Source organism: Lolium perenne, chromosome 4, assembly GCF_019359855.2.
Source record: "Lolium perenne isolate Kyuss_39 chromosome 4, Kyuss_2.0, whole genome shotgun sequence".
Lineage (NCBI taxonomy): Eukaryota > Viridiplantae > Streptophyta > Magnoliopsida > Poales > Poaceae > Lolium > Lolium perenne.
The window spans coordinates 393,526,001-393,553,704 of NC_067247.2; the positions used below are offsets into that span (position 1 = coordinate 393,526,001).

General features: G+C 44.3%; 2 protein-coding genes across 5 annotated transcripts; both read left to right on the forward strand.

Annotated features, from left to right (window-relative positions):
• Positions 1-9,918: 9,918 nt before the first annotated feature.
• On the forward strand, positions 9,919-11,218 carry LOC139830380 (uncharacterized). Its single transcript, XM_071818377.1, has 2 exons — positions 9,919-10,375; positions 10,674-11,218. The coding sequence occupies exons 1-2, from the start codon at positions 9,919-9,921 to the stop codon at positions 11,216-11,218; spliced, it is 1,002 nt and encodes a 333-aa protein (XP_071674478.1).
• Positions 11,219-11,488: 270 nt separating this feature from the next.
• On the forward strand, positions 11,489-23,238 carry LOC127297536 (ABC transporter C family member 10). 4 transcript variants are annotated; one of them, XM_071819538.1, is made up of 14 exons: positions 11,499-11,835; positions 14,704-14,829; positions 14,942-15,102; positions 15,206-15,271; positions 15,613-17,651; positions 18,476-18,961; positions 19,092-19,682; positions 19,756-19,920; positions 20,088-20,382; positions 21,259-21,473; positions 21,554-21,859; positions 22,258-22,321; positions 22,556-22,795; positions 22,962-23,238. In XM_071819538.1, exons 4-14 carry the CDS (start codon positions 15,223-15,225, stop codon positions 23,069-23,071), a joined length of 4,560 nt encoding a protein of 1,519 aa, XP_071675639.1. In that variant the 5' UTR covers positions 11,499-11,835; positions 14,704-14,829; positions 14,942-15,102; positions 15,206-15,222; the 3' UTR covers positions 23,072-23,238. The 4 variants fall into 4 exon arrangements, with proteins under 4 accessions (XP_071675642.1, XP_071675639.1, XP_071675640.1 ...); XM_071819540.1 differs by having other exon boundaries at positions 11,503-11,835; positions 14,704-15,102; positions 18,476-18,796; positions 18,875-18,961; XM_071819541.1 differs by lacking the exon at positions 22,962-23,238 and having other exon boundaries at positions 11,489-11,835; positions 14,704-15,102; positions 21,554-21,864; positions 22,556-22,760.
• Positions 23,239-27,704: the final 4,466 nt, after the last annotated feature.

Genomic DNA, 27,704 nt, shown 5'->3' on the forward strand with positions numbered 1-27,704 from the left:
GGTGGCGGCAACGCCTCGAAACCTTGGTCTCTGGCATCTTTCATCATGCCTCTCTCCATCAACCTCTTGGTCTAGGAGCAATCTTTTGTTAAGTGGTTTGCTGGCCTGGTTGGATTCGGTGTGTGCCAACGGCACGGCTGATCCATAGCGGATTCCATGGTATACTTTGTCTGATCTTGCCATTGTTTTTTCTCAACCCATTGTTTCTTTTGGCCAGACCACGGCTGCGTTCCGGTTTTTTGCCTTTGGCTTCCGCCAGCGCCGGAATTATCCTGCACTGCGGCCACTTGTTGCATTCCGTATCTTCTATCCGGAAAATCTTCCCTTCTTTTGTTATGATTGTTGTTCCGATGCTGATCTGGGCGCGGTGGGAACCTTGGTGGAGGATCAGCTCCGATTGCCGGTTGCATTGGATCTCCCAACGCATAGTTATCAGCCACCCGGATCATTTCGGTCAAGGTGGTCGGCATGTTTCTTTGTAACTTTTGCCACAACGGTGAGCCTCTCCGGCACCCATTACTGAACCAAGCAATTGCTTGTGCTTCAATCACACCTTCACAAGAATTTCTTGTGGAGTTCCACCGGGTCAGATAATCCCGGTCTGTTTCATTCTCGCGCTGCTGGCACATGGCGAGTTGCTGCGGTCTGTTTGGCCTCCGGTATGTACTGCTGAAGTTGCTCACGAATGCTTCTTCAAAATCAAGCCAGCCATTTATGCTTCCCTTTGGCAAATTGTTAAGCCAAATGTGTGCCGGTCCTACCAACACCGACGGTATGTATCTTACCGCCCAGCGCCGGTTTCCTCCGCCCGTGGCGGTTCCTCCACCTCCAGCGACGTATACCGCTGTGACATAGTCCGCAAGCCAATCTTCCGGCTTAGTGGTGCCATCGTATGTTTTTGTGTCACGAGGCAACTGGAAGTTACGCACCGGTGGTTCTTCCCTCATGATCCTTGGGCCAAAACATTGTGGACCCGGCGGACCCTCGGCTTCAATCATTTCGGACAAATATACTCTGTCCAACCTATGCCGTGCATCTTTATCCGGCAAGCATCTTTCTCTAACACGTTCTCCCAGAGGATTCCGGTAGTTTCCGGCTCGTTCCCATCCGGAATCGGCTTCATCATACCGGTTGGGCTCTGCTGCGGCACCCCTTTGGTACCTTTGCGCGGGCGCCTCTTGTGCGGCATAAGCCGCTCTTGGTGGGCGATAGTTTTGCCCGGTTTCACCGTTTCCGGCATAGGCATTTCCGGCATTGCCATTTCCGGCATATCCTGCCCCTTGGCTTTTTCTACCGGCATCGCGTTGCCCGGCTTTCTGTTTTCCGGCCAAGACCGGATCATACACAGTCATCTGCTGTGCATTCGCATCTTTTTCTTTTCTTCTGTTCGGATGGGGGGACGAGGCCTGCCCATGCGACTTGCTTCCGGCATTTCTTGCCGAACGCACGGATTGTGATGCCGCTTTGTTATTGCATGCCATCTCTGCATTTTGTGCCTCAATTGTATCAAGTAACTCCTTTACCCTAGCTTGCTGTTTCACTAGAGCGTCACCGGTTAGCGATTCACATGCTTCTACTGCAGCCCTAGCAGCTTTCAAAGTTTTATCCGGACTGCTGTACTTAGGTTTCTCTAGCATACTCAAAGATACCGACGCGCTCTTACCGGAAAGAACTTCCCGGCGCAGATCCTGATCTAAGTTACGACCTCTAAGACGGTTTCCCGCTACTCTAGCAGGGTTCGCGCTAACAGAAGCAAAGCCATGTGCAGCGTTGTACTCACGTAGGGTCAGGTTGAGCTCCTGCTGGGCCTTGACGACATCTGCTGCACCGGAGAGCAGCTTCTGCTGCTGTGCCTCCAGTTCGGCTTGGGTAGCCACGGCATCGGCGTTGTGCGCGATAGGCGTGGCCAACACGCTCATGGCCGCTTGCAGCGGGGTTGCTGCAGGTGGCGCGGTAGATGTACCGACGACGATCTCATCGCGCTCGGTGGGTGGCTTGGCCGTGCGCGCGGACTTGGTTTGCCCAGCGCCTTCCTCTGCAGTTCCTTTGCTGGCGCCTCCTGCGCCAGCCATCATCACCTCGACGCTGCCGGCGGCGCGGCCCGCGAGCAGCTGAAGATCTTGGCGGATCGGGCGCCACCAGCACCAGCGATGGGTACTGGCGCTCCGGCACGGTGCCGAAGTAGACGCGGTGGGAGCCGAACTCGATGATGCGGCCGTTCTTGGGGAAGCGGCCGCCGTTGGCGAAGCAGCCCGCGTTGTCGTTGACGAAATCCAGCGAGCCGAGGCGCTGGACGAGGCCGGACACCACACGCTCGCCGGAGACGGTGAGGAGGCCCGCCCGGATATGAACTCCAGCAAGCGCAGCTGCTGGCCCCACGGTGGGCGCCAACTGTCGTCGTGGTGAACAGACAGATGCCATGGGATGGCTTAAGTTGGGGCCGAATGTGCGCTAGAGGATCTGGGGGAGGGTTTGGTTAACAGGGAAAGAGAGAAAAGATACCGGATTGTATTTATGAACTTGGCCTAGGGCCAGAGGTTGAAGATGTACAGTGTGGATCTTTCTCCTAATCGCTATCTCGTTCGTCGTCTGTCTAATGCGTGATCCTTTCCAATGCCTGATGTCTCTGTCCCGCGCAGGGGTGTGCCTCCTCTCCTTATATAGGGGAGAGGGTGGCTTACAAGGGAAGAAACCCTAATGGAATCTTTGGTGAGCTAAGCTACTTTATAAAGCTTCTTTGGCCCGGCTGACACCGGTTCTGTCTTTAATCAGGGGCCGGTGACATCGTCCGGTATCTTTTACGTCAACAGCTCCTTGGCGTCAGGGCTTCGATTAAAGCTGAAGTGCTTCACTCATCATGTCCTTTGGTCCTTGGTGGAATCTTTGACTGGAATGCCGACATGCTACAGTTGAGCCCATGCCGGATCTCCGGTACCTTTACCTGTGAGCTCCGGTATCTTTGCCCCGGTGGCATAACTCTCTTGCTTCCCGTATTTCGGCATACCCCTCCTGGGATACCAGTTTGTACCAGCTTAGCCTTGCTAAACTCAACCTTTAGAATCCGGATTAATCTTTAATCCGGTTTACAAGATACATATTACGGCATCTTTGCCATAGTCTTGGCCTACCGGGGGCCATCCCCCCGACAATAAGAGATCTTAACCTTGTTGCCAACAGGGCTTAAGACTCCGTCCACGCTTCCTTGGTGTGAGGCCAGGTATAAGGTCCTAGCAAATCATTACGTTTCTCCGCGACCCCGCACACCCACCCTTTGTTGCAGTTCCGACCTTGGGTCCTCGCCGGTCAGCGTATCCATTGGATACCATCCGACCTCGACTACTATCAGGTTCCACGACCATGATACCTTCGCTGGTCGTTGCAACCCATCATAGACCGCATTACCGCGGGGAATTAGAATGGGATCCCCACCCTCCGGTTGTTCTCGCAAGACACAACTGCTACGGTAAGCGCATCCGTTGATGTACGAGAGGGAGAAACACAACTGACTATTCCGTCCCACTCCAGATCTTATGGTTAACACGGGTCTTACGGCACAAGAATCACTGGACGACATTTGTTGTTAATCCTAGATGGATACAAACCCTTTGCAATGGAACCTCCACCATACTCATACCATGGTTCCATTGCCCACCACATAGTCATATTCGTAGTTATGAAAGTAGCATTTTTGCTTTTCATGCAGGAGTGATAAGTATAGAACTTTGCAAGTAATTTGATAAAAATACTCAAAGTGACATGAGAAAGCGATGAACTTGCCTTTCTTGACTGCAAGATTATGCAGGCAAGGTCTTCGATACGCAATAACTCCAAATTCTGAAATAGCATCATCGTCCGGTAAGGACGATGTTTAAAAGATTGGCAAATATGCTATAATGCATAAATATGAGATGCAATCGCTCTAAGCGTGACCTAACCCCGATGATTTAGGATTAGTGAGTTGGTATGACTGGTTTAGGGTGTGTTGCACTTTTAGAGTGATTCACAAACAAGGTTCTTATTAAGGGTTGATTACTTGGTATCCTAAACAAGTAGTGCAATACATCACAATAATAACATTACTAGCACACAACAATAGCATTTAGTATAATCCTAACATGTAATGAATAGTTGTTGGTTTTAGTACTATATGGCATGGTTAATGATTACTTATCATATACTTCAAAAGAATAACTTTTGAAGAACATGTTCTTTGATTAAGAACAAGTATGACAATTGGGTTTGTGGGGTTCTATGGTTTCCTATGGTTCCAATTAGCTTAAGGATTAGATGGATCCCAACAAAGTTGGATTCATCAGCATCTAGAGCTTATATGGTTTTAGTGAAGCACCTCTTAAGCAATTATTTATACATGGTTGCTATCAAGGTTGGTATATCTTGCTGGTGATAGCTGGCTATTGTCTATAGGTCCTATTAGGCAGGGTTGGTGAATACTCTCTATTTACTTCAAAAGAATAACTTTTGAAGAACATATTACTTAAATAATAATAAGTATTTCAATTAGGGCTTATGGTGTCTAGGGTTTGCTATTGGATCCACTAAGTAAAGAATAATTGGTTCCTAAATAGGATGATTCATATTTATGGAGTACTTGTAGGGTTTAGTGGAATATGGTTATGTAATGCAAAATATTGGGCATAGTTGCTATTAGAGTTCATCACAATGGTGTGATGCTAAATAAGGATAATTAAGGATGAGAGTCTTGGTAATAGGAACTAGAGTTGATCCTACTTGATCATCTAGTTTTATTTGGATGAGACATGAAATACCAATTTATTAGTGATAGGGCTCCTATATTTTATGTGGACATGGACATGCATTTAGTTGTTAATTATGGATCTATACATGAAAAGAAAATAACATGATCACATGTATAACCTAGGGTTTAGGTTTATAATCAAGTTAGGATTCACATGAAATAATGGAGCTAGGGTTCCTAATGGAATTAGGGTTTTAGAGTTTCACATGAGATTATGAAACTATAACTTTATTTATTTTAGAAAGTTTTCCTAATTATTGGATTTTTAATTGAATTTAGGATAAAAGAAAAGGCTTAATTATAAGTGTTAAACAATTAAATTTTTATTTAAAATAAAAATTTCATATTATATTTTTATTGAATAGAGTTTATTTTTATGAGCATTTTGATATCTTATTTATCTTTTTCTAAGTTAAAAATGAATTTTCTATATTCTTTCAAAGTTGCAGATATTTTCTGGATTTAAATTTAAAAGATAAAAGCTAAAGCTACCCGGACAGAACACACCCACAGTCAATGACTGGTGGGGTCCTGGCCAGGTCACATACCACGGTGGCTTTGACCGAGGTCAAAATCGCCGATGTGGCATGGTTCATGGTGGCCGGCGGGCAGTGAACGACGGCGACGGCGTTAGGCTACTCCCGCGAATGAGCGACTACGCCTAATCGACTCAACGCGATGCAGTGAACTGTATGGTGGCGGTGCCGCTGGAAAATGGTCACCGGAGCTTGCTCGCCGACGAGGCCGAGCGGCGGTGCTCACAGACGAACGGCGCGGCGAGGCTACGGTGTGTAACCGAGCTAGGCGAGCATGCTATGAGCTTCAGCGGCTCACCAGGAGTACGCAGGGCTTGACAGTGAGGTCGGAGCTAGCCTGAGTCGCCGAAATCGATGGCTCCGGTCGTCGGAGAGGATGAGCTCGGTGGAGACGCTCCAGGACGCTCCAGCTCGATTCCTTTCGTGGGTTGAGAAAGAAGAGGGTGGCGACGACGATGGCGTCCGCGGCGAGGCGTGGGGAGGCTCCGAACGGCGGCGATGACCGGAGGCCGGGTCGGCTAGGGTTTCGGTATGGGGAAAATTAGGCAGAGAGAGAGAGGGAAAACGAGAGCTAAGGGTTCCTCCGGGTATTTATACCCCTCCGGCGGTCGTCGATGGTCACGGAAGTCAACAATGGTGGACGGGACGTGGAGCTCGTCGTCGCCGTGGCGTCCTCCCGTGCGTGCAGAGAGGGAGGAGACGAAGACGACGACGTTCTCTTCGTGATTATCCGAAGCGAACCGTTATGCTGGGCTGTGCTGGGCTCTGGCTGCTGGGCTTGTCCTGGGCGGCTGTTGGGCTCTCCAGTTGGGCTGCTGCGGCAGGTAAGCCAGGTAAGCCTCTTCTCCTTTCTTTTCTTTTTCTGTTTTATTTTTTTCTGTTTTATATTTCCACTTTTGGTTTTGTTTATTTAAACTCAAAGTTGAACTTTGTTATTTTTGCAGGTTTCTAACTATTTGAACTAGGGTTGAATAACAATGTTCATTGTATTATTTTGTTGTCCAACACAAATGTTCAATGCATGATTTTATTTGTATCTTTGTGAGTTCCATTTAAATTTCAATTTAGTCAAGAATTTATGTGTCCTTTGAAATTCCTTTTTCTCTTTGGAATACAAATCTCTTCTGAATTATTAGAGTGGATAATTTCTACTCAAAGCACTTTAAAAATTATTATGAGATCTTGGTTTCTTATTTAAGGGTGTTGTCACTTGCCTATTATTTTATGTGCATACCTATGTGCTAATGAATTGTAAATTCTACTAGAACTCCTTCCAAGGTTAGCACTATTATTATATTTTAAAATATCTAAAGTAGATATTGTTCTCATCATGGTTTGGTCTTATTTATAAGGATGAGTGGTTGATCACCACACATGGTTTAATTATAGGATTTAGCACTAAGTTCATCTTATGTTCCATAATTAAACATAAGATTTAATTAGAGTGTAATTCTAGGGTTCTATTTAGATTTACCTATTGACACATGAGTTGAAACTCAAATGTGGCCTAGGTTTTAATTGTGATCACCTAAGTGATGCACAAACTAGGGTTGAGGTATAGGCCTAGGTTATAGATATGAATGCATACCATAATGGACTAGCTAGGGTTTAGTTCCCCCTCACTATTGATAGGGTGCTTGTATCTAAATACTACTAAAGTTGTCACAAGTACTTGGCTAGGCAAATTCTTAGTAACATGTTATTACTTCTCTATTCATGATATTAGAAATGGTTTTAGGGTTTCTATTGATATCCCTATGATTTCATGTGGTGGATAATATTTGTTTAACCCACTAAAGTTTAACTGGTAATTATATATCTCCAAAGCATGATCATGCATTAGACATGATCAACTTATTATTTACTAACCTCTCATCATTGTCTTCCTCTCATCACACTCATTCTAGACCTTAGGGTTTATGATCATTGCTAAGGTGTGATGCTCAAGGGTTTGGCTTACTCAGTTATTACTAGTGGAATATGGTACTCATCTCCAATATCAAGTTTTGTCTTGATCAACTAGGGTATAGTACTTCTATTATACTATCTTGGATGGACATGGCTATGCTTGTCTCAATAGACTATATTCATTGGAATGCCTGAGATAATAACTTAGAGTTCTTCTCAAGAGATGATGATATAATCATCTGGATACATGGATAGTTCTCTCTCTCAAAATCAAGTGTTGGCTCAATTAACTTGAGTGTAACACCATAGCTTGAGCTCTCTCATATAAGAATGGATTATTCTAGGGTTTATGGTGTACTCCTAATATCTCCTTAGGTATCTAGGCTAAGGCTTCACTTGTCTGGTTTAGTTGGATTAGTCTCATCCTTACTTCATCAACTCATGGATATTGTCTTATTCCATTTGATATTTAGTTATCTCACCACTCCAAGATGAAATGGTTTATCTCCTAATACTTTAGTTCAAAGGTTGTCCTTGATTCTTAAATAGGTAAAGCTAAGGTTGACATCAATGGTTTCTCTCACTTGGGGAATGACTTGAATAATATCTCAAGGTTATGCTCCAAAGATAATGATGTGATCATCAATATCTATGGTTAACATAAATGGGTTCTCTCTCTAGGAAATGTCTTGAGTAATACCCTAGGGTTCTTCTTAAAGATGATGATGTGAGTAATTGGATATATATATTCAAGGTTTAGCTCAAAGTTGACATTGCTTCTCTAATAAATATAGAACTCTCTCTTCTCTAGGTTTTGATGTATAATAATTTGAATAGAGAAGAATATAGCAAATGAAAACTAGGAAACATTTCTAGAGTTGAGATCCTGGTCATGATTCCAAGAATGAAGTAGAATGAATACCATGAGGTTCATGGTAGGAACATGGATTAGTTTAAGACATGGAAATGATAAGGCAATAATAGTTTCTCCATTTTATTGTTACTTGATTTCCAATTGAATAGATGTTCATATGTTATGGCAAGAAATATCATGTTATGATCTTTGATAAGATCAAGTAATTGATCCTTGATTAATATGTTATTGTGTTGGCTTTAGTTCCATTTGATCTAACCCCTTAGATCAAATCATCTCTACCCAAAACAAGGTTTTAGCAAAGGTTACATTGAGGTTTATAGCACTTGGCTTGATGATCTACTTCAATTCCATCAAGGTCAAGTGAACTTCAGTTACTGTGAGATGTTTTACTTGAAAGCGCGAAAATTCCCCGGATTTTCTATGCATGAATGCAATGCACACATATGTTTCCTCTATTTTTGTAACCCCAAATCCTGGGATATTACACTCCCGTAGCTGCAACTGGGCCGGCTTGAAGGCATCGATGAACTCGGCGAATTTGTCCGGGAGCCGCTTGATGCCGAGGAGGTCATGGTCGAGGCGGAGGGGGAACTCGAAGCACCGATCCTCCTGCGAAGACGACGACGGCGCATGCGACGGTGACCGTGGGGCCGTAGCTGCTCCACCTTGACGGCCCCGGCCCCGGGGGCGGCCACACCCGTGGCCTCGACCACCTAGCCGGCCACCTAGACCTACCATGAAGTTCCTCGCGGGGCTAGTTGCGTCGCGGGAAGAGCTAGGCGGCGCTACGGTGGAGGTTGCGGTGGCTAGGGTTTGTGTGGAGGAGTGGACGAGGAAGACGAGCGCGCGACCTCTTTATATACGCCGGAGACAGGCGAGGGGCGTGGCACGCGTGTCATCGCCATTACTTCATTGGCAGAGGTGGGCGGCGGCCGCTCGGCATGCGAGGCATCATCATTAATGTGGCCCAGACTGCCGAAGCGATTATGCCTCAGCGCTAGTCACTGGCGCGCCTAAGAAAACGCATCGAGCCTGGGTCGCTGCCAGGCGGGCTCGACGAAACGTTTGCCAGACGCCAACGGACACTCGACGCGTTCGCGCAACATTCGCATAGACGCATCCGAGGCGTATATTTAGGGTTTAGGCTAAACCCTATATTTAGGCTAGGTTTACGTCTCCGCGGACAGCCCGAACACTATGCGTCGGGCCGCTGGGCTCATCCCATACGCATTTTTCGATCGCGCGGACGCAAACGATTGCTCAGGGTCCCTTTGCGTCGACCGTTGGAGATGCCCTGAGTTGAGCTTGTCCTTAGAGCATCTCTAGCAGATATGGCATATTTGCCAAAACTGCATAATAACCGCCCGTATGCAGTTATGGGCGAAAAAAACACCCCGAGCAGATCCCGCATATCGGCCAAACCTGCAAATATTTTTCCAGGCGCCGGCTTCCGCCCTCGCCAAACCTACATATATGAAGGTTTCGTGGCCGGATGCAGATCGATCTGCATCCCGTGCAAGGCGTGGGTTGGTAGAGAAAAATCAGGCGCGAAGGAACTTTCAGCTCGCCCCTTCCGCGAGCATCGCCGCCGCGCGCCGCCGTAGATCCCGGCCGCGTCCGCCCTCCTCGTCGCCTAGGAACACCGGCACCGACGCGCCGCACCGATTCCCCACTAGCTGCAGGTCGTCGGCGACCCAGTCGGCCGGATTTGCCCGCGAATCGGCCGCCGCCGCCGTCGCAAGGTATGTCGCCGCCGCCCGCAAGCTTCTTGGTATTTCGCCGGCATTTTTCCTCCCTCATTCGCCCCGCCGCCTGTGTAGATGCCGTTCAGCGCCGCCGCCATGTCTTTGATGGAAGATTTGTCGGATTCCTCCGACTCCGACTTGGACGAGCTGCTCGACGGCGACATGGAGGAGATGGTGGTGCTTATCGCCGCGAAGGAGCTCATGGACAGGCGGAGGAAGCGGCGGCATGGTTCCACGGTCGGCCGCCTTTGCATTCCGCGCATCCGCAAGCTCGGCAACGACTTGCTGATGCGCGATTACTTCGCCGAGGTACCGATCTATCCTCCTCATCTTTTCCGCCGCCGGTACCGAATGCGGCGAGAGCTTTTCAACAAGATTGTGCGCACTTGTGAGTCCAATACTCGCTATTTCAAGCAAAAGCGCAATTGTGCCGGATTGCTTGGTTTCAGTGCGCATCAAAAGATTTCCGCCGTCATGCGGGTTCTTGCTTACGGCATTCCGGCGGACTACACCGACGAGTATCTTCGCATAGGTGAAGATACAACAATGGAATCAGTCCGCCGGTTTTGCAAAGTAATGATTCGCAAATATAAGGATTTTTATTTGCGAGCCCCCAATGAACAAGACACGATGAGGCTGATGGCGCAAAAAATGAGGCTCGAGGTTGGCCGGGAATGCTAGGCAGCATAGATTGTATGCATTGGACATGGAAGAATTGCCCGAAGGCATATCATGGCACATATTGTGGCAAGAGTCATGATCCGACAATTATTCTTGAAGCGATTTATACGAGGATCTTTGGATTTGGCATTGCTTTTTTGGGTTGCCAGGTTCTCTCAATGATATCAATGTGCTACATAGGTCTCATCTTCTAGCCCGGCTAGCTAGTGGTGATGCACCGGCTTGCAACTACACCGTCAATGGACATGATTACACAATGGATTATTATCTTGCCGATGGCATATACCCGGAGTGGTCAACATTTGTGAAAACAATCAGAAATCCTGCTAGTAGAGCTGAATCTGAATTTGCAAAAGCACAAGAGGCAGCCAGAAAGGACATTGAGAGAGCTTTCGGTGTTTTGCAAGCTAGGTTTGCAATAGTGAGAGGTCCCGGTAGGTTTTGGGACAAAGAGACTCTCAGAGACATCATGACAACTTGTGTAATTATGCACAACATGATCATTGAAGATGAGAAAGACTTGGATTTGGAGTTCTTCTTTGACAATGTCGGCACTCGTGTGAAGCCGGCAAGAAACCCCGACCATATTCAAGCGTTTCTTGAGACATACCGCGACATTGAGAATGCGGGATCTCACAAGCAGCTGCAGCTTGATCTTATTCAGCACCATTGGATGAGGCATGGTGGCCATTGATGAACATTTTTCCCATTTAATTGATGTATCATTTCAATTGTTGTAATAAGGATTATTGTTGAATTGTGTGCTATTCAAAACTATGAATTTTTATGTTTTATTCGGTTATATTATGCATTTGAAATGAACTATGTCAAATATTTGTGTTGAAATGTGCAAAAACATTGATTTGCAGATTAGTATACAGGTTTGCTGCCTCCCCCGCGGAGCAGATCCCGCATGTGCAAACTGGCATAACAACATATTCCGCCCGAGCTTTTTTCGGCCTGCAAATCGCGTTTTTCTCGGCCTGCATCCGCGTGTTTGCGGTTTGCAGTTTGGCGTATCTGCTAGAGATGCTCTTAACCGTTGGATGGTAGTGGAGGTCGATGGGATTGGGCCCTAGCCGCCGGCCCTCTCCCTCGAGGTCGCCGCCGGCAACCTCGCTCGCGCTTGCCGCCGCCTCCCGTCGGCCGCGGGTGTGTCCCCTCCGCCAGCCTCCTCCCTCAGCTAGCAGCTTCTTGTGCCCCCACCCCATGGACCGAAGCAGGGAGAAGGCCCCAGTTCAGTCGGGGGCCGCGGGTGCCGCGGCGCAGTTCAATTCAACCACCGCTGTTAGCTCTTCCACCAAATCAGTGGTACTAATCTGATTCGGTTGGTTAACTTTTATGTGCATATTCAGTACTTTTCTGTAAATTCGATGTTATAGACATGATGGAGCAGACTAAAATTAACTGAATATTCAGTCTTCTCTCGTTTCATCTACTTTTTTGTCCTATCAGTTGCTGCATACCAGACCTTCACTGTTGTATAGTAGCGATTTGCTAGCTTGATCTACACTACTGTACTGCATTATGAGCTGCTGCACACTGTTACTGAGTTTTAGAAGGCCATCTATATATAGTTACCTGTTTGTGAAAAATATGTCAACCCCGTTCCAGTAATTTCATGGCTCCATATGGCAAGCAACGATTTATGTTTTTCCTCTTAGAGCATCTCCACCCGTCTCCCCGACGAGGCCCCCAGGACGTCTTTTTTTCATCCGGATGGACGAAAACGGCCCAGTCGCGCCCCCGGCTCCTCGTTTTCGTCCGGATTAGGCCTTTCATCCGTCCGGAGAGCCCAGGCCATCCCCGGCCCCCCCGGGGAGCGCTCGGGGACTCCGGACGAGAGAAAAGCGGGGACGGGCCCGCTCTGTCAGCGAGAGAACAGACGAACCCCACCACTTTGTCGACGCAAATCCCTCCTCCCCTCCCGTTGCTCTGTCGCTGCCGGCACCACCCCTCGCCAATCCGCCGGCCGGTTGCCTCAACTCCGCCGTTCCTCCACCCAGCAGCCTATATTCCGCCGCCCGTCGTGCCCTCTGCCTATTTTCCGCCGCCGGGCAGCTCCCTCGCGTCGCTCCTCGTCGACACACCCGGCAGGTGTTCGTCCAATTGCCTGGCCGGACATGGACTCCGACGAGGAGGAGGAGCAGATGTTCGCCGAGCTTCTTGAAGAAGAAACGGCAGCCACCGCCCAAGACGAGGAGCACCTGCTGATCCTAGCTTGCCTGTCCGGCTTGTACGCCGAGTCGGCCATTGATCGCCGTGGTGGGTCGGCACCAGGTCGCCGGAAGTGCAAGCCGAGGCAGCGAATGGAGGGCTACTGCATGCTCTACGCCGACTACTTCGCCGACGATCCATTGCACGGTGAGGCTGTTTTTAGGCGTCGTTTCAGGATGAGCCGGAAGCTCTTCCTGAAAATTGTGTATGCCCTTCGAGAGTACGACTCCTATTTCAGATGCAAGTTGGATTGCACCGGCATGGCAGGGTTTTCCGCCCTCCAAAAGTGCACGGTGGCTATGCGGATGCTGGCATATGGAGCTCCTGGTGATTCTACCGATGACTATCTTCGGATGGCGGAGTCCACCGCCCTTGATTGTTTCTACCGGTTCTGCAGGGCAGGGCGGTGATAGCAGTGTTCGGGGACATCTACTTGAGATCACCAACTGTCGAAGACACTGCTAAGATCCTCGCTGTCAATGAAGCTCGAGGATTTCCAGGGATGCTTGGAAGCATTGACTGCATGCATTGGAAATGGAAGAACTGTCCGTTTGCCTGGCAGGGAATGTACAAGGGTCACAAAAAAGGCTGCACTGTGATACTTGAGGATACTTGAGGCAGTGGCTACCCATGATCTCTGGATTTGGCACTCCTTCTTTGGTATGCCAGGATCCAACAACGACATCAACGTCTTGCAGTGCTCGCCGGTCTTCTCCAAGCTTGTTGAGGGTCATGCTCCCCCGGTTAACTTTGTGATCAATGGCCGGCAGTACAACAAGGGATACTATCTTGCAGACGGTATCTATCCAAAGTGGGCAACATTTGTGAAGACTATCTCAAGCCCTGCCCTTCCGAAGGAGCAGCAGTTTGCCAAGGAACAAGAAGGTTGCCGAAAGGACGCCGAGCGTGCATTTGGTGTCCTCCCAGCAGAGATTTGCTGTAGTCCAGTTCCCCGCTTTGACTTGGTCCAAAGATCAGATGTGGGAGGTGATGAACTGTTGTGTGTGCTTACACAACATGATTATCGAGAATGAGCGGAAGTATCCGGTTCCTCCGAGCGAGTGCACAGCCTAACCACCAGGTGCCGGCATCGTGGGCTACGTTCATCGCTATGCGTCAGGAGATTCGAGACTCCACAATGCATCAACAGCTGCAGGATGATCTGGTGGAGCACATATAGACGCTTCGAGGCAACACCAACTAGTTTCCATTTGATTTGTTTGAAAACTTGTCTTGTTTTGTTGAACTGTAATGTTTATTTGTAAAAATAAGCCAAATGTTGGCAAAACTGGTCAAATTCGCCGAATTATGCAGGAAATTTGGCATCCAGGGACGTTTTCCTCTAAAAAACGCCGAACCCCGGGTGTCTACCGGGGAGATGGCTGGAACTTCGACGCTCCCCGGGCCAAACTTTTGTCCAATCCGGCGCTAAATAGCGCCGGATTTCGGCCCGGGGAGCCCCAACGGCTGGAGATCTCTTACAGCTCCATGCATTGTGCTTCACTAGTGTTAGTATTTGCTAGATTCATATGCCTACTTCACATATCCTTATATTGTACACATATCCTGTTATTGTACAGGTTTATATTTATCCTCTTGTCACATGTTTCAGGACAACGTATACCCATCAAATAGGCTACACTATTGACATGCAATTGAGATCCCTGTAGCTATTAAATGCAACATCCCTAAGAAACACCACTAAGAGACAATGCATTGTACTAGCGTTTTCTTAAGTTTTAGGTGTGTCTATAAAACTGTGCTAACAAAAGATGCATTGGAGAAGGCCTTAGATGCCTAACATTGTAGGTTACTTTATAGAAGCTAATGTACTGTTTGGTCGTTTCTTATCACAATTTTAACATAAGGTACTTTCGATGAAGATCGGAATTGTATATGACTTCAACTCTTGTTTTTCGGAAATGCTGAACTGAATGGAAGTATTGCACATGGTCGTGCTAGGTGGACCAGATAGCAATAGAGGCACCAGCCCTGGGGTGAGGTGGGGATGAAGGTAAAGGAACCAGCCATTGAGGTGGAACGGGAGCAATCTCTAGCAAAAAGAGGAAGATCTTTTGAATCGCTGAAGTAATTTCTCTGATCAGTGTCTGCCATCTTGTACCAGCTAGGTCCATCCATTGAAAGCACGCTTTGGTAGTTGCCACAGTATCAGTTTCTGTTTTCCTTGTGGCATGTGCAGACTAGTTTGCATACGGATGGCTGGGCTAGTGTTTGTATTTTGCCAGTCGATTACCATAAATATACAACAGTCCTATTTACTTCCAGTGATCTCGCATTGCCTTGGATTTCTGCTCCTCCGCCTCTGATATTCTTCCTCTCGATTGTGAATCCTGCAGAAAGGTAGCTGATGCCCGCTCACGAGTACTTCTGCTTCTGACCGCTCTCTCATTAACAAATAGCATCTCTTCTTTGTCCTATTAACTTGTTTGATTGCCGCATGCAGGGCTGCAGCAGGAGCTCATGATCCACCGGGAACTGCAAGACGCCAATAAGATGGGCTCCCTCACAAGTAACTACTGATCTCCTCAACTTCCTCATGTTACATACTCCCTCCATACCGGTTTTTAGGGGTATTATGCGTTTCGAGAAGGAACTTTGACTACTAATTTGGTCAACAAATGTAAGATATATATATCACAAAAATTATATTATTGGATTTTTTTTTGGATATGAATCCAATGGTATAATTTTTATGGTACATATGACATATTTTGTTGATCAAATTAGTAGTCAAAGCTTTTTCTCAAAATACGTAATACCCCTGTAAACCGGTATGGAGGTTGTAACCAAATTATTGTTTGACTACTAGTCCCGAAATCTGGGATCTCACCCCAATACTCTACGCTTCAGGTTCTTGGGTGATGAACTTGTGTGGCAGTCCAATATGCTCAGACCCAGATGTGCCCCCGTCATGTGTTCTAAAGGAAATGCTCGACTCCTCGGCTTGCACGAATCATCTAGTGGAGTTTGGCATTGTCTTGCTTTTCCTAGTGGTCCTCACACTCCAACTGCTTGTCAAAATTCCTAAGAGCAGAGCATCTGGGCATCAGCTTGTCACACTCAGCTCACCGCTGCATCTGGCTGCTGTATTGTCCAATGGCAGCTTGGGTTTGGTTTATCTTGGGATAGGACTATGGATGCTGGGAAATAACTTCAGTCAGGATGCTTCTGCTTACCTGCCACATTGGTGGCTTGCAACGTTAGCTCAAGGACTGAATTTGATCCTTGCTAGCTTCGCTTTCAGCATCAGTTATCCGTTTCTTGGTGCCATGTTTGTTCGGTTCTGGTCGGTCTTGCTGACCTTCTACGCAGCATTCGTCTGTTGTTCTTCACTTGTTCATATTGTTTCAGAGAAAACGATCACCGTCAAGGCCTGTTTGGATCTTCTGTCCCTACCAGGTGCAATACTCTTACTCCTTTACGGATTTCGGCTCCACCATGATGAAGAGGGTGATGGAAGACATGGGAATGGTTTGTACAAGCCCCTTAACACAGGGACAGAAGGTGAGGCACCTAATTCTGAGAGTCAGGTCACTCCCTTTGCTAAAGCTGGTTATTTCAGTGAGATGTCGTTTTGGTGGTTGAATCCTTTGTTGAAGATGGGCTATCAGAAGCCTCTTGAAGACAAAGACTTGCCACTTTTAGGCGCCACAGATCGAGCACAGAACCAGTACATGATGTTCATGGAGAAGCTGAACAGCAAAAAGCAGTCGCCCTCACACGCCACACCATCAATCTTCTGGACCATTGTTTCTTGTCACAAGCGTGCCATCTTGGTATCTGGTTTTTTTGCTTTGATCAAGGTTCTCACCTTATCTGCAGGCCCAATACTTCTCAAGGCATTCATCAGCGTGTCACTTGGGAAAGGGACCTATAGATACGAAGGATATGTGCTTGCTGTGACATTGTTCGTCTGCAAATGCTGTGAATCGCTGTCACAGAGACAGTGGTACTTCCGCACTCGGAGATTAGGACTGCAGGTGAGGTCATTCCTGTCAGCAGCTATTTATAAGAAACAACAGAAGCTATCAAATGCAGCAAAAAAGAAGCACTCTTCTGGAGAAATTATGAATTATGTGACCGTCGATGCCTATCGGATTGGGGAATTCCCATACTGGTTCCATCAAACATGGACAACAAGTGTTCAGCTTTGCATAGCTCTGGCTATTCTATACAATGTCGTTGGTGCTGCAGTGGTTTCAGCGATGGTTGTCATCATTATCACCGTTCTCTGCAACGCTCCATTGGCCAAATTGCAACACAAATTTCAGAGTAAACTTATGGAAGCACAAGATGTGAGATTGAAGGCCATGTCTGAGTCATTAGTTCATATGAAGATCTTGAAACTTTATGCTTGGGAATATCACTTCAAGAAGGTCATCGAGGGGCTGAGGGAGGTTGAGTACAAGTGGTTGCAAGCATTCCAGGTTGGGAGGACATACAACAGTTTCCTGTTATGGGCATCGCCTGCCATGGTTTCGGCGGCGACCTTTCTAACATGCTATGTTATGAAAATCCCTCTTGATGCAAGCAATGTCTTCACCTTTGTGGCTACTCTGCGTCTCGTGCAAGACCCAGTTAGTACGATACCAGATGTTATTGCAGTTGTGATACAAGCTAAAGTTGCTTTCACTCGGATATCAAAGTTCCTTGATGCACCTGAGCTAAACGTGCAAGTTAGGAAGAATGACTATGTTGGCATTGATTACCCTATAGCGATGAATTCATGTAGCTTCTCGTGGGATGAGAATTCATCAAGACCAACTCTGAAGAATATCAATCTGCTAGTCAAAGCTGGGGAAAAGATTGCAATCTGTGGAGAGGTAGCATCAGGAAAGTCGACGCTATTGGCTGCTGTACTTGGAGAGGTCCCTAAAACTGAAGGCACGGTATGTTTATTTCTTAATAACTTCATCCTTTAGTGAAATATGTCTTATTCAGAATTTATACATTTAGACATGTTCTAAAAGAAACATAGCCGGTTGACAACTGCGTAGGACGAATTTCTTCTTTTCTCTTTCCACTGGGGCAATAGCTGTCTTGATGGCAACCACCAAACAAGATATTCCCGGCGAGTGGTGCTGAGTGCTGACTGCCTTTTGTAAAACATCATGCTGACTCATGAAACACAGGCATGCTCCCATGGAGAAGAAAATTTTCCTTCCCCGCTCCTGGAAGCAGGGTCTACGTAATAACTCATAATTACAACAATTTTGCAACAATTCACATGTTCATGTGTTAAATAGTTTATTTACAAGACAAATAACCACTAGCATATGTACTGCAAGCATGCAAACTCACCCATCAAAGTTTTTCATCGCGCTTTGCTAGAGGAGGCAAACCCTTCAGAAGCGATAAAGGCTTGCGCGGAAGCCCAAGATTCAGCAGCAGCATAATTAATCTAGTGCGTCATTAGAGGAGCAGGAGCATGGAACTTGGAGGTATTTTTTTGGCAGGTTTAGTGTTAAAATTAGCCCCATTCCTTCTTCCAGGGAATTTTGGCAGAAAAATAGAGGGAGTATTTTCATTCTTAAAGTAAGTCATTTTGACATGTTTAAAAGCATCACATCTTGTTCGCAACTGCACCATGTTCAGCGTTGCAAAGTTGTCGTGGAAATTTTGCTAGACAGTAGTTACCATCATAAAGTATGTTTTTATTCTTTTTGCATGAGAACTTAACATGAAACTATTGATCTCTGTATAAACATTTCAGATTCAAGTATGTGGGAAAATAGCATATGTTTCCCAGACTGCATGGATCCAAACAGGAACTGTGCAAGACAATATTCTCTTTGGGTCTTTGATGGACAGACAAAGATACGAAGAAACACTCGTGAGGTGCTCCTTGGTGAAGGACCTTGAAATGCTGCCATTTGGAGACCATACTCAAATTGGCGAGAGAGGAGTGAATCTTAGTGGTGGTCAGAAGCAGCGTGTCCAGCTTGCTCGTGCACTATACCAAAATGCAGACATCTATCTTCTGGATGACCCTTTCAGTGCTGTTGATGCCCATACAGCAACAAGTCTCTTCAATGTAAGGGTCATATCAGCAGAATGCAAATTATATTACTATCTGATTGTGAGCTGTTATATGACGCTCTTAGTTGTGCAGGAATATGTCATGAGTGCTCTGTCAGACAAGACCGTTGTTTTGGTGACCCACCAAGTAGATTTTCTACCTGTATTTGACTCCATTTTGGTATCTCCCTCCACTCCACATCGCAAAATTCACTATATGATTATATCCGTTCCTCTATGGTTTATTTTTATCTCTAGCGAGCTTTATTTATGTGTTGATGTCATCTAATACTAGTGATGATTTTTGGCAGTTAATGTCAGATGGAGAGGTTATTCAGTCTACTCCTTATCAAGATCTATTGGCAAATTGTGAAGAATTTAAGGACCTTGTTAATGCTCATAAAGATACTATTGGTGTTTCAGATTTTGATAACCACATACCCTCTCACAGAGCTAAGGAAGTTTCAATGAAGGAGACTTATGGAAGCAGATATATAGAGTGTGTGAAGCCATCACCGGCAGATCAACTGATCAAGAAAGAGGAAAGAGAAACAGGGGATGCAGGTGTTAAGCCTTATATGCTTTACTTGCGCCAGAACAAAGGTGTTCTGTATTTCTCTTTTTTTATGATTTCTCACATAATATTTACATCTGGGCAAATAGCACAGAACTCATGGATGGCTGCTAATGTCCAAAATCCTAGTGTTAGTACATTGAAGTTAATTTCTGTGTACATTATTATCGGAGCTTGCACAATGTTCTTCTTGCTATCAAGATCTCTATCAGTCGTTGTTCTTGGGATGCAGACATCAAGATCCTTATTTTCCCAGTTACTCAATTCATTATTCCGTGCACCAATGTCCTTTTTTGATTCTACTCCTCTAGGAAGGGTTCTTAGTAGGGTAAGAATCTTAAACAAACGACAAATACAATAAATTTCAGTTCCATTTTTCACCCGGAGATTTTCTAATGCAGGTCTCTTCGGATTTGAGTCTCGTTGACCTTGATGTTCCATTTACTTTCGTGTTGGCCATTGGTGCCGGCTACAATGCATATAGCAATCTAGGGGTACTAGCTGTTGTTACATGGGAAGTTCTTTTTGTATCGGTGCCAATGATAGTTTTGGCAATTAGGTTGCAGGTAATTGGCATGACTTTATTTTTTATGGCAAGCCCCATTTCTTGGATTACCTGACTTTATTCAGCAATTGATGGGCTCTGCTGCTATTCCTGTCCAAGGGTGATTGAGCCTATAGTTATGCATTCAAAGTTCCCATTAACTGAAACCTGTTTTGCTTGGTCATGCAGAGGTACTATCTATCCTCGGCTAAGGAATTGATGCGGATCAATGGCACTACCAAGTCTGCTCTAGCGAATCACTTAGGTGAATCGATTTCAGGAACTGTAACAATAAGGGCCTTTGAGGAAGAAAATCGTTTCTTTGCTAAAAATTTAGATCTGGTTGACAAGAATGCAAGTCCATATTTCTATAATTTTGCGGCAACTGAATGGTTAATTCTACGTCTGGAAATAATGAGCGCGGCAGTTCTTTCTTTTTCTGCCTCTGTCATGGCCATTCTTCCTCAAGGAACATTTAGCCCTGGTAAGTAACTATATGAGACCATGTTGCTTAAAATCTAGGTCAAAATTGTATACAAATAGATGAATTATATGACAACTCCTGGTAAGTAATTATATGACAATCTCCTGATACTGATTTCATACAAATAGATGACATTTTACAATTTTAGACATGACACAACTCCAGTAAACTTATTTGACTGTATTTTGTATGTATATTTTTGTAGAAAACTAGAAGAGTATTATATTATGAAAATATTATTGATGAAAACTCGAATGATAGTACTTTGATCTTACCAGTCCAAATAATTATTTTATATAGTATTCAAAGTTAGAAAACTTTGAGCCAACGCTTTCAAGAATGTCTTGTATTTATGAATTGTGGTAGTGATGTTATCATCGTAAGAAATTATATTGTATGTTCTGTGGAATAATTATATGGTGAACACAAAACACCGTACTCCTTCCATCCCAAAATATATTCCGTATAAGTTTCAGTCAAAGTTGAATTTTGTTAAATTAGACCGATTATATAGAAAAAATTGTTACTATCTATGATATGAAATATATATAATCTGAAAATATATTTCAGCGTGATTTTAATAGCATTGGTATAAAATTATAATAATTGATATTTTTTTATATAATTGGTCAAACTTTACTAAGTTTGACTTTCACGCAAAATTATGTGCAACATAAATTGGGATGGAGGTAGTTCATTTATCAAGCTACCACTTGTTCTGACAATTTTATGGGTAGGTTTATATCTTCTATAAAAATGCAGTTTTAGTCCCAGTGTATATTTTCTAGTGAACTAATAAAGTATTTGATGCTATTTAGTTTATGAGTACTAACTTACAAATGGTAGAGTTAATTCCCTGATTTCATACTTGCACAGGTTTTGTGGGATTGGCATTGTCCTATGGTCTTTCCCTGAATACGTCATTTGTTTTCTCTATTCAAAACCAATGCATCCTTACGAGTCAAGTAATCTCGGTGGAACGGCTGAACCAGTACATGGACATACAAAGTGAAGCATCAGAAGTTGTTGAAGAAAATCGACCGTCACCAGATTGGCCCCAAGATGGAAATGTGGAGCTTAGAGATTTGAAGGTAATCAAATAAAAATATTTACATGGTAAAGTCCTAGTAACACTTCTAACAAATTTATGTGATTGTTTTTCATTTAACAGATTAGGTATAGGAAAGATGCCCCCCTTGTACTACATGGAATCACTTGCAAGTTTGAAGGTGGAGATAAGATTGGTATAGTTGGTCGAACAGGAAGTGGCAAGACAACATTAATTTGTGCGTTGTTTCGTCTTGTTGAACCGGCTGAAGGGAAAATAATTATAGACTCGGTGGACATCAGTACGATAGGCTTACATGACTTGCGTTCGCATTTGGGTATTATTCCGCAAGATCCAATACTTTTCCAGGGTACATTAAGATACAATCTAGATCCTCTTGGGCAATTCTCAGATCAACAAATATGGGAGGTAAGGTGCACACCTGTTTTCTCATCTTACCCAATGATCAGATAAGATTACCATGAAAAGGTGTTACAAAAAACTTGATGTAATGTTCAATCATGAGGCGGTCCTCTTAGTATTGTGGTAATTCAGCTTAGTTAATTCTATAATACACCTAACAGTTTTAGAAAGTCCAGAACATTATCAAAATGGGGTGAAAAGAAGCGAAATCTCAGATGACAGGTCACCTTTCTCATAAAAAAATCTAGATTGCCTGGGAGGATACAACTTTTCATTGTTAGTAGAAATAGTTACCCAGGTTCAAGTTCCCCAGCAACATAGCTAGGCTCAGTGCCCCCTCTTCTCATATATACATTTCAATCAGAATCACTGAAGGGGTTACTCCATTTGTTATTGTGGTGCAGGTTCTTGAAAAATGTCAACTTCGTGAAGCTGTCCGGGAGAAGGAACAGGGATTGGATTCATATGGTAGGAAACTGCACTTCATCTATACTTCGGTTTCTGGAGTTCATTTTGGGCAAAACAGAAAACTCTGTTCTAGTCATTTCAAGAATTCGAAATAGGTGTGAAAACACATGTGCCACTAAATATGTCAAACTGCTAGGTGTTCTAGCCTTCTTGGTGTACTAACTATATCTATTTGCTAGCGCAATGTTTGAAACTATTTCATTCAAAGTACTGATCAAGATATTTTCATAATAGTTGTGGAAGATGGGTCAAACTGGAGCATGGGCCAAAGGCAGCTCTTCTGTTTGGGACGCGCACTTTTGAGAAGGTGCCGGATCTTGGTTCTTGATGAAGCCACAGCCTCTATAGACAATGCAACTGATGCTTTCCTTCAAACAACGATCCGTACGGAATTCAAACATTGCACTGTTATAACAGTTGCCCATCGTATACCGACAGTTATGGCCTGTGATATGGTACTGGCTATGAGCGACGGTATGTTTTCTCTTACTAGCAACTTATAAGAAATATAGTAATTCGCATACTTCATGAACTCATTGTGTTATTGACCCGAACCGATTAGTATGCATGGAATATACGAATTATACTTGAAATTAAATGTATTGTGGAACTAATGAGCTATATATATGAATGCTTCCAGGGAGAGTAATGGAGTTTGACAAACCTGCAAAGCTCATGGAAATGGAAGGATCTCTCTTCTGCGAGCTGGTCAAGGAGTATTGGTCGCACACATCGAACTCAAATATTTAGAAGATACTGCATGTTTTGTTGGTTTACTTGCTACAGCTATATATATGAATGTGGCTTTTTTATTGAATAAAATATGTGGCATTATCAAATGACAGTCAACACTCTGTTATGATTGTATCATGCTTAGAAAATTTGTTTTTCTGAACTACAAAGATCATTTCACAACACTTGCATGTGCATGTCATTTGTGTTTTTGAAATAATATTTATGAACTGACATGAAATTTATGACGGTTGGCGAGCTTAATTTCTTCCTATAATATAATCTTTTTCAAATGTAGTGCACATAATCTTTTTTAGGTCAAACAAGGTAAAGTTTGACCACATATTCAGAAAAAAGTATAAACATCTAGAATGATAAATCAATATACCATTAGATTCATAATGATGCATATTTTTATATGGTATACATTTGGTGTTGTAGATATATATTTTTTGAATAAATTTAGTCAAAATTTACCTCGCTTGACATTTAGAAAAATTTATATACACTACATTGTGGCAAGGAGATAGTACTAATGCTTCTTAAAACACTTGCATGATTATACTTTTTTATTCTGTTTTTCGATGCTAACAGTATTCAGAACAAGCGACATAGAAATTGATAGAAAGTTAATTATTTTTTAGTAATCACACATGTTCATTAAATATTAAACATAAAGAATATTACATGTCATACGTGTGAAATACCTAAAGGGGGGGATGAAATTATCGAGGAGCATTACAAGAAAAGACTTCACAAATTTTTTTTTACATCAAAGTGCCTAGAGATCGCTGCAATCGCCATCATCACTGAAAACCATTGATACGAAGCGCCACATAGGCACTTGCCGGGGATACCAAGCACCATCGTCAGCCAAAAATTTTTCTCGATAAGAGGACCGCCAGGAGCAAGGGATGAAGTCGTGGTGCGCTGACCGAGGATCGTCTTGTTGGAGATATTCCCAAGAGGCAATAATAAAATAGTTATTATTATATCTTTGTGTTTATGATAAATGTTTGCATCTCATGCTATAATTGTATTAACCGGAAATATTAATACTTGTGTGTTTTGTAAACATAAAAGAGTCCCTAATAAGCCTCTTGTTAAACTAGCTTGTTTTGTAAACATAAAAGAGTTCCTCGTAAGCCTCTTGTTAAACTAGCTTGTTGATTAATAGATGATCATAGTTTCATGATCACGAACATTGGATGTTATTAATAACAAGATCATATCATTAGGTGAATGATGTGATGGACACACACCCATAGTAAGCATAGCATATGATCAAGTCATTTAGTTTGTTATGCTTCAAGCTTTAAGATACATAGTAACCTAATCCTTCGACCATGCGATCATGTTAATTACCTACACCGGATGGATGCTTTGATGACACCAAACAGTACTTCGTAAATGGGTTGTTATAAAGGTGGCATTAAGTGTTTGGAAAGTATATGATTGATGCACGTGGATCAATAGTGGGATTTGTCCATCCTAATGACAGATAGATATACTCTGGGCCCTCTCGGTGGAATGACATCCAATTAGCTTGCAAGCATGTGACTGGCTCACAAGGGATATCATATCACGGTACGAGTGAAGAATACTTATCGGTAACGAGGTTGAACTTGGTATGGAGATACCTACGATCAAACTTCAGATAAGTAAAATATCGCTAGACAAAGGGAATCGGTATCGTATGTAAATGGTTCTTTCGATCACGAAGTCATCGTTGAATATGTGAGAGCTATTATGGATCTCTAGGTCCCGCTATTAGTTATTAATCGGAGAAGAGTCTCGATCATGTCTACATAGTTCACGAACCGTAGGGTGACACACTTAAGGTTCGATGTCATTTTAAGTAGATATGGAATATGGAATGGAGTTCGAATATTGTTCGGGGTCTCGGATGGGATCCAGGACATCACGAGGAGTTCCGGAATGGTCCAGAGAATAAGATTCATATATAGGAAGTCATATTCCAAGTTTGGAAATGATCCAGTGCATTTATGGAAGGTACTAGAAGGTTCTAGAAGCATCCAAAATAAATCACCATGGAAGGTGGAGTCTCGGATGGACTCCACCAACCCTAGCCGGCCAACCAAGAGGGAAGGTGGAGTCCATGGTGGACTCCACCACCTTGGCCGGCCAAAGGACAAGGAAAGGGAGCAATCCCACTTGACCTAGGTTTCCCATTATGGTAAGTTTTGGAGTTGGACTCCAAAGTGGTTTTGGGGCAACCCTAGGGGTTCCACCTATATAAAGAGAGGGAGAGGGGAGGGGACCGGCCACACCAATAGCCGCACCACCCAAGGGGCACCAAGGCCGGCCGCACCACCCAAGGGGCACCAAGGCCGGCGCCCCAAGCACCCCCTCTCCCAAACCCTAGCTACTCCCTCCTCCTATTTCTCCCGCGGTGCTTACGGCGAAGCGCTGCCGAAGATCTCCACCACCACCGTCACCACACCATCATGCTGGCGGGATTCTGAGGAGGATCTACTACATCCGCTGCCCGCTGGAACGGGGAGAAGGACGTCGACATCAACACCGTGCGTGTGATCGAGTGCGGAGGTGCTGCCCGACTGTAGCACCGTCAAGATCTTCTACGCGCTTTTGCAAATCAACCACGAGATCTATCTCGTTAACGCTTAGCGATCTTCAAGGGTATGATGATCTTCACCTCGTTGCTACCATCTACTAGATTAGATCTTGGCTTGTTATTCGTTCTTGCGGTAGGAATTTTTTTTGTTTTCTATGCTACGAATCCCTACAGTGGTATCAGAGCCGTGTCTATGCATAGATTGGTTGCACAAGTAGAACACAATGGATTTGTGGGCGATGATGCTTTTGTTGTCTCCTTTTTATCGTGTACTTTGCATCTTGCGGTCCATGATACTTGCTCCACGCTTGACATGCAACTTGTATTGCATAAGTGGTTTTACGGGTGTCAGTTTCTCTCACCACAGTTAAGATCCAATTTACAATTTTCAATTGACAACACTTGTATCAGCGTTGTGGTTCAAGTTCGTAGGTAGATCGGATCTTACTCGAAAACCCTAAACCACGTAAAATATGCAAACCAAATTAGAGGCATCTAACTTGTTTTTGCAGGGTTTGGTGATGTGATATGGCCATGATGTGATTATGAATATATTTGATGTATGAGATGATCATTATTGTACTGTGGCAACCGGCAGGAGCCTTATGTTTGTCTTTATATTTCATGTAGTAGTTTTATTTCAAAGTAGTTGTAATAGTTGCTACACGTGGTGGACAACCATGAAGATGGCGCCATTGACCTTGACACCATGCCGACGATGATGGAGATCATGCCCGTTGATGATGGAGATCATGCCCGTGCTTTGGAGATGAAGATCAAAGGCGCAAAGAGTAAATGGCCATATCATATCACATTATGAATTGCATGTGATGTTAATCCTTTTTATGCATCTTATATTGCTTAGATCGCAACGGTAGCATTATAAGATGATCCCTCTCACTAAAAATCAAGATATTAAAGTGTTTGTTCTTAGTTAGCGCTGTTGCTAAGACTCGTTGTTTCGAAGAATCTCATGATGATCGGGTGTGATAGACTCAACGTGTGCATACAACGGGTGCAAGCCAGCTTTGCACATGCGGAAACTAAGGTTTGACTTGACGAGCTTAGCATGTACAGACATGGCCTCGGAACACGGCAGACCGAAAGGTTAAGCATGAATCATATAGATGATATGATGAACATGTTGATGTTCGCCATTGAAGCTACATCATCTCTCGTTATGATCGGACTTGGTGTAGTGGAGTTGGTTCGTGTAATCACTAAGAAAATGTGAGGGATATTGTTTTGAGTGGGAGTTCACCTAGTTAATCTTTTTAAGAATTAATAGTAAACTCAATTTATCATGAACTTAGTCTAAACTCTTTGCAAATATGTTGTAGATTATGGCGATCCCTACCATCAACTTTAATTCGTTCCTAGAGAAAGAAAAGCTGAAAAACAATGGAATCAACTTTGCGGATTGGTTCCGTAACTTGAGGATTGTCCTCACTGCTGGACAACTGCTCTATGTGCTCGATGCACCGCTGGGTGACTCACCTGCAGAAACAGCTACCGATGAGGCTAAAAATGTTTACCTCACTCGGAAGACTCATTACTCCACAATTCAGTGTGCCATCCTCTACGGTTTAGAATCGGAGCTTCAGAAACGCTTTGAGACCCACGACCCTCATGATATAATCAGTGAGCTCAAAATGATATTTGAAACTAATTCGGCTGTGGAAAGCTATGATGCTTCTGAAAAGTTCTTTAACTGTAAGATGGAAGAGGGCAGCTCCGTTAGCGAGCACGTGCTCAAAATGTCTGGGCACACGAAGAAACTCCAAGACTTGGGAATAACGATTCCTAATGCCTTGGGGATTCATCATGTTCTTCAATCACTGCCACCTAGTTACAAGAACTTCGTGATGAACTACATCATGCAGTGCATGAACAAGATGTTACCTGAACTCTTCTCAATGCTGAAAACTGCTAAAGTGGAGATAAAGAAAGAGCACCAAGTGTTGATGGTCAATAAGACCACCAAGTTCAAGAAGCAGGGCAAGCCTAAGGAAAAGGGTAAATTCAAGAAGGGCGGCAAGAAAGCTGCCGCGCCTC

Excerpts from the sequence above, each read along its gene's own strand:
- LOC139830380 (XM_071818377.1), top strand. The coding sequence starts at position 9,919 with ATGCCGTTCAGCGCCGCCGCCATGTCTTTGATGGAAGATTTGTCGGAT. Across the intron at positions 10,376-10,673 it reads CGACGAGTATCTTCGCATAG|GTTCTCTCAATGATATCAAT; the intron begins GTGAAGATACAA and ends TTGGGTTGCCAG.
- LOC127297536 (XM_071819538.1), top strand. The coding sequence starts at position 15,223 with ATGATCCACCGGGAACTGCAAGACGCCAATAAGATGGGCTCCCTCACA. Across the intron at positions 21,860-22,257 it reads CAGATCAACAAATATGGGAG|GTTCTTGAAAAATGTCAACT; the intron begins GTAAGGTGCACA and ends ATTGTGGTGCAG. Across the intron at positions 22,796-22,961 it reads GGTACTGGCTATGAGCGACG|GGAGAGTAATGGAGTTTGAC; the intron begins GTATGTTTTCTC and ends GAATGCTTCCAG.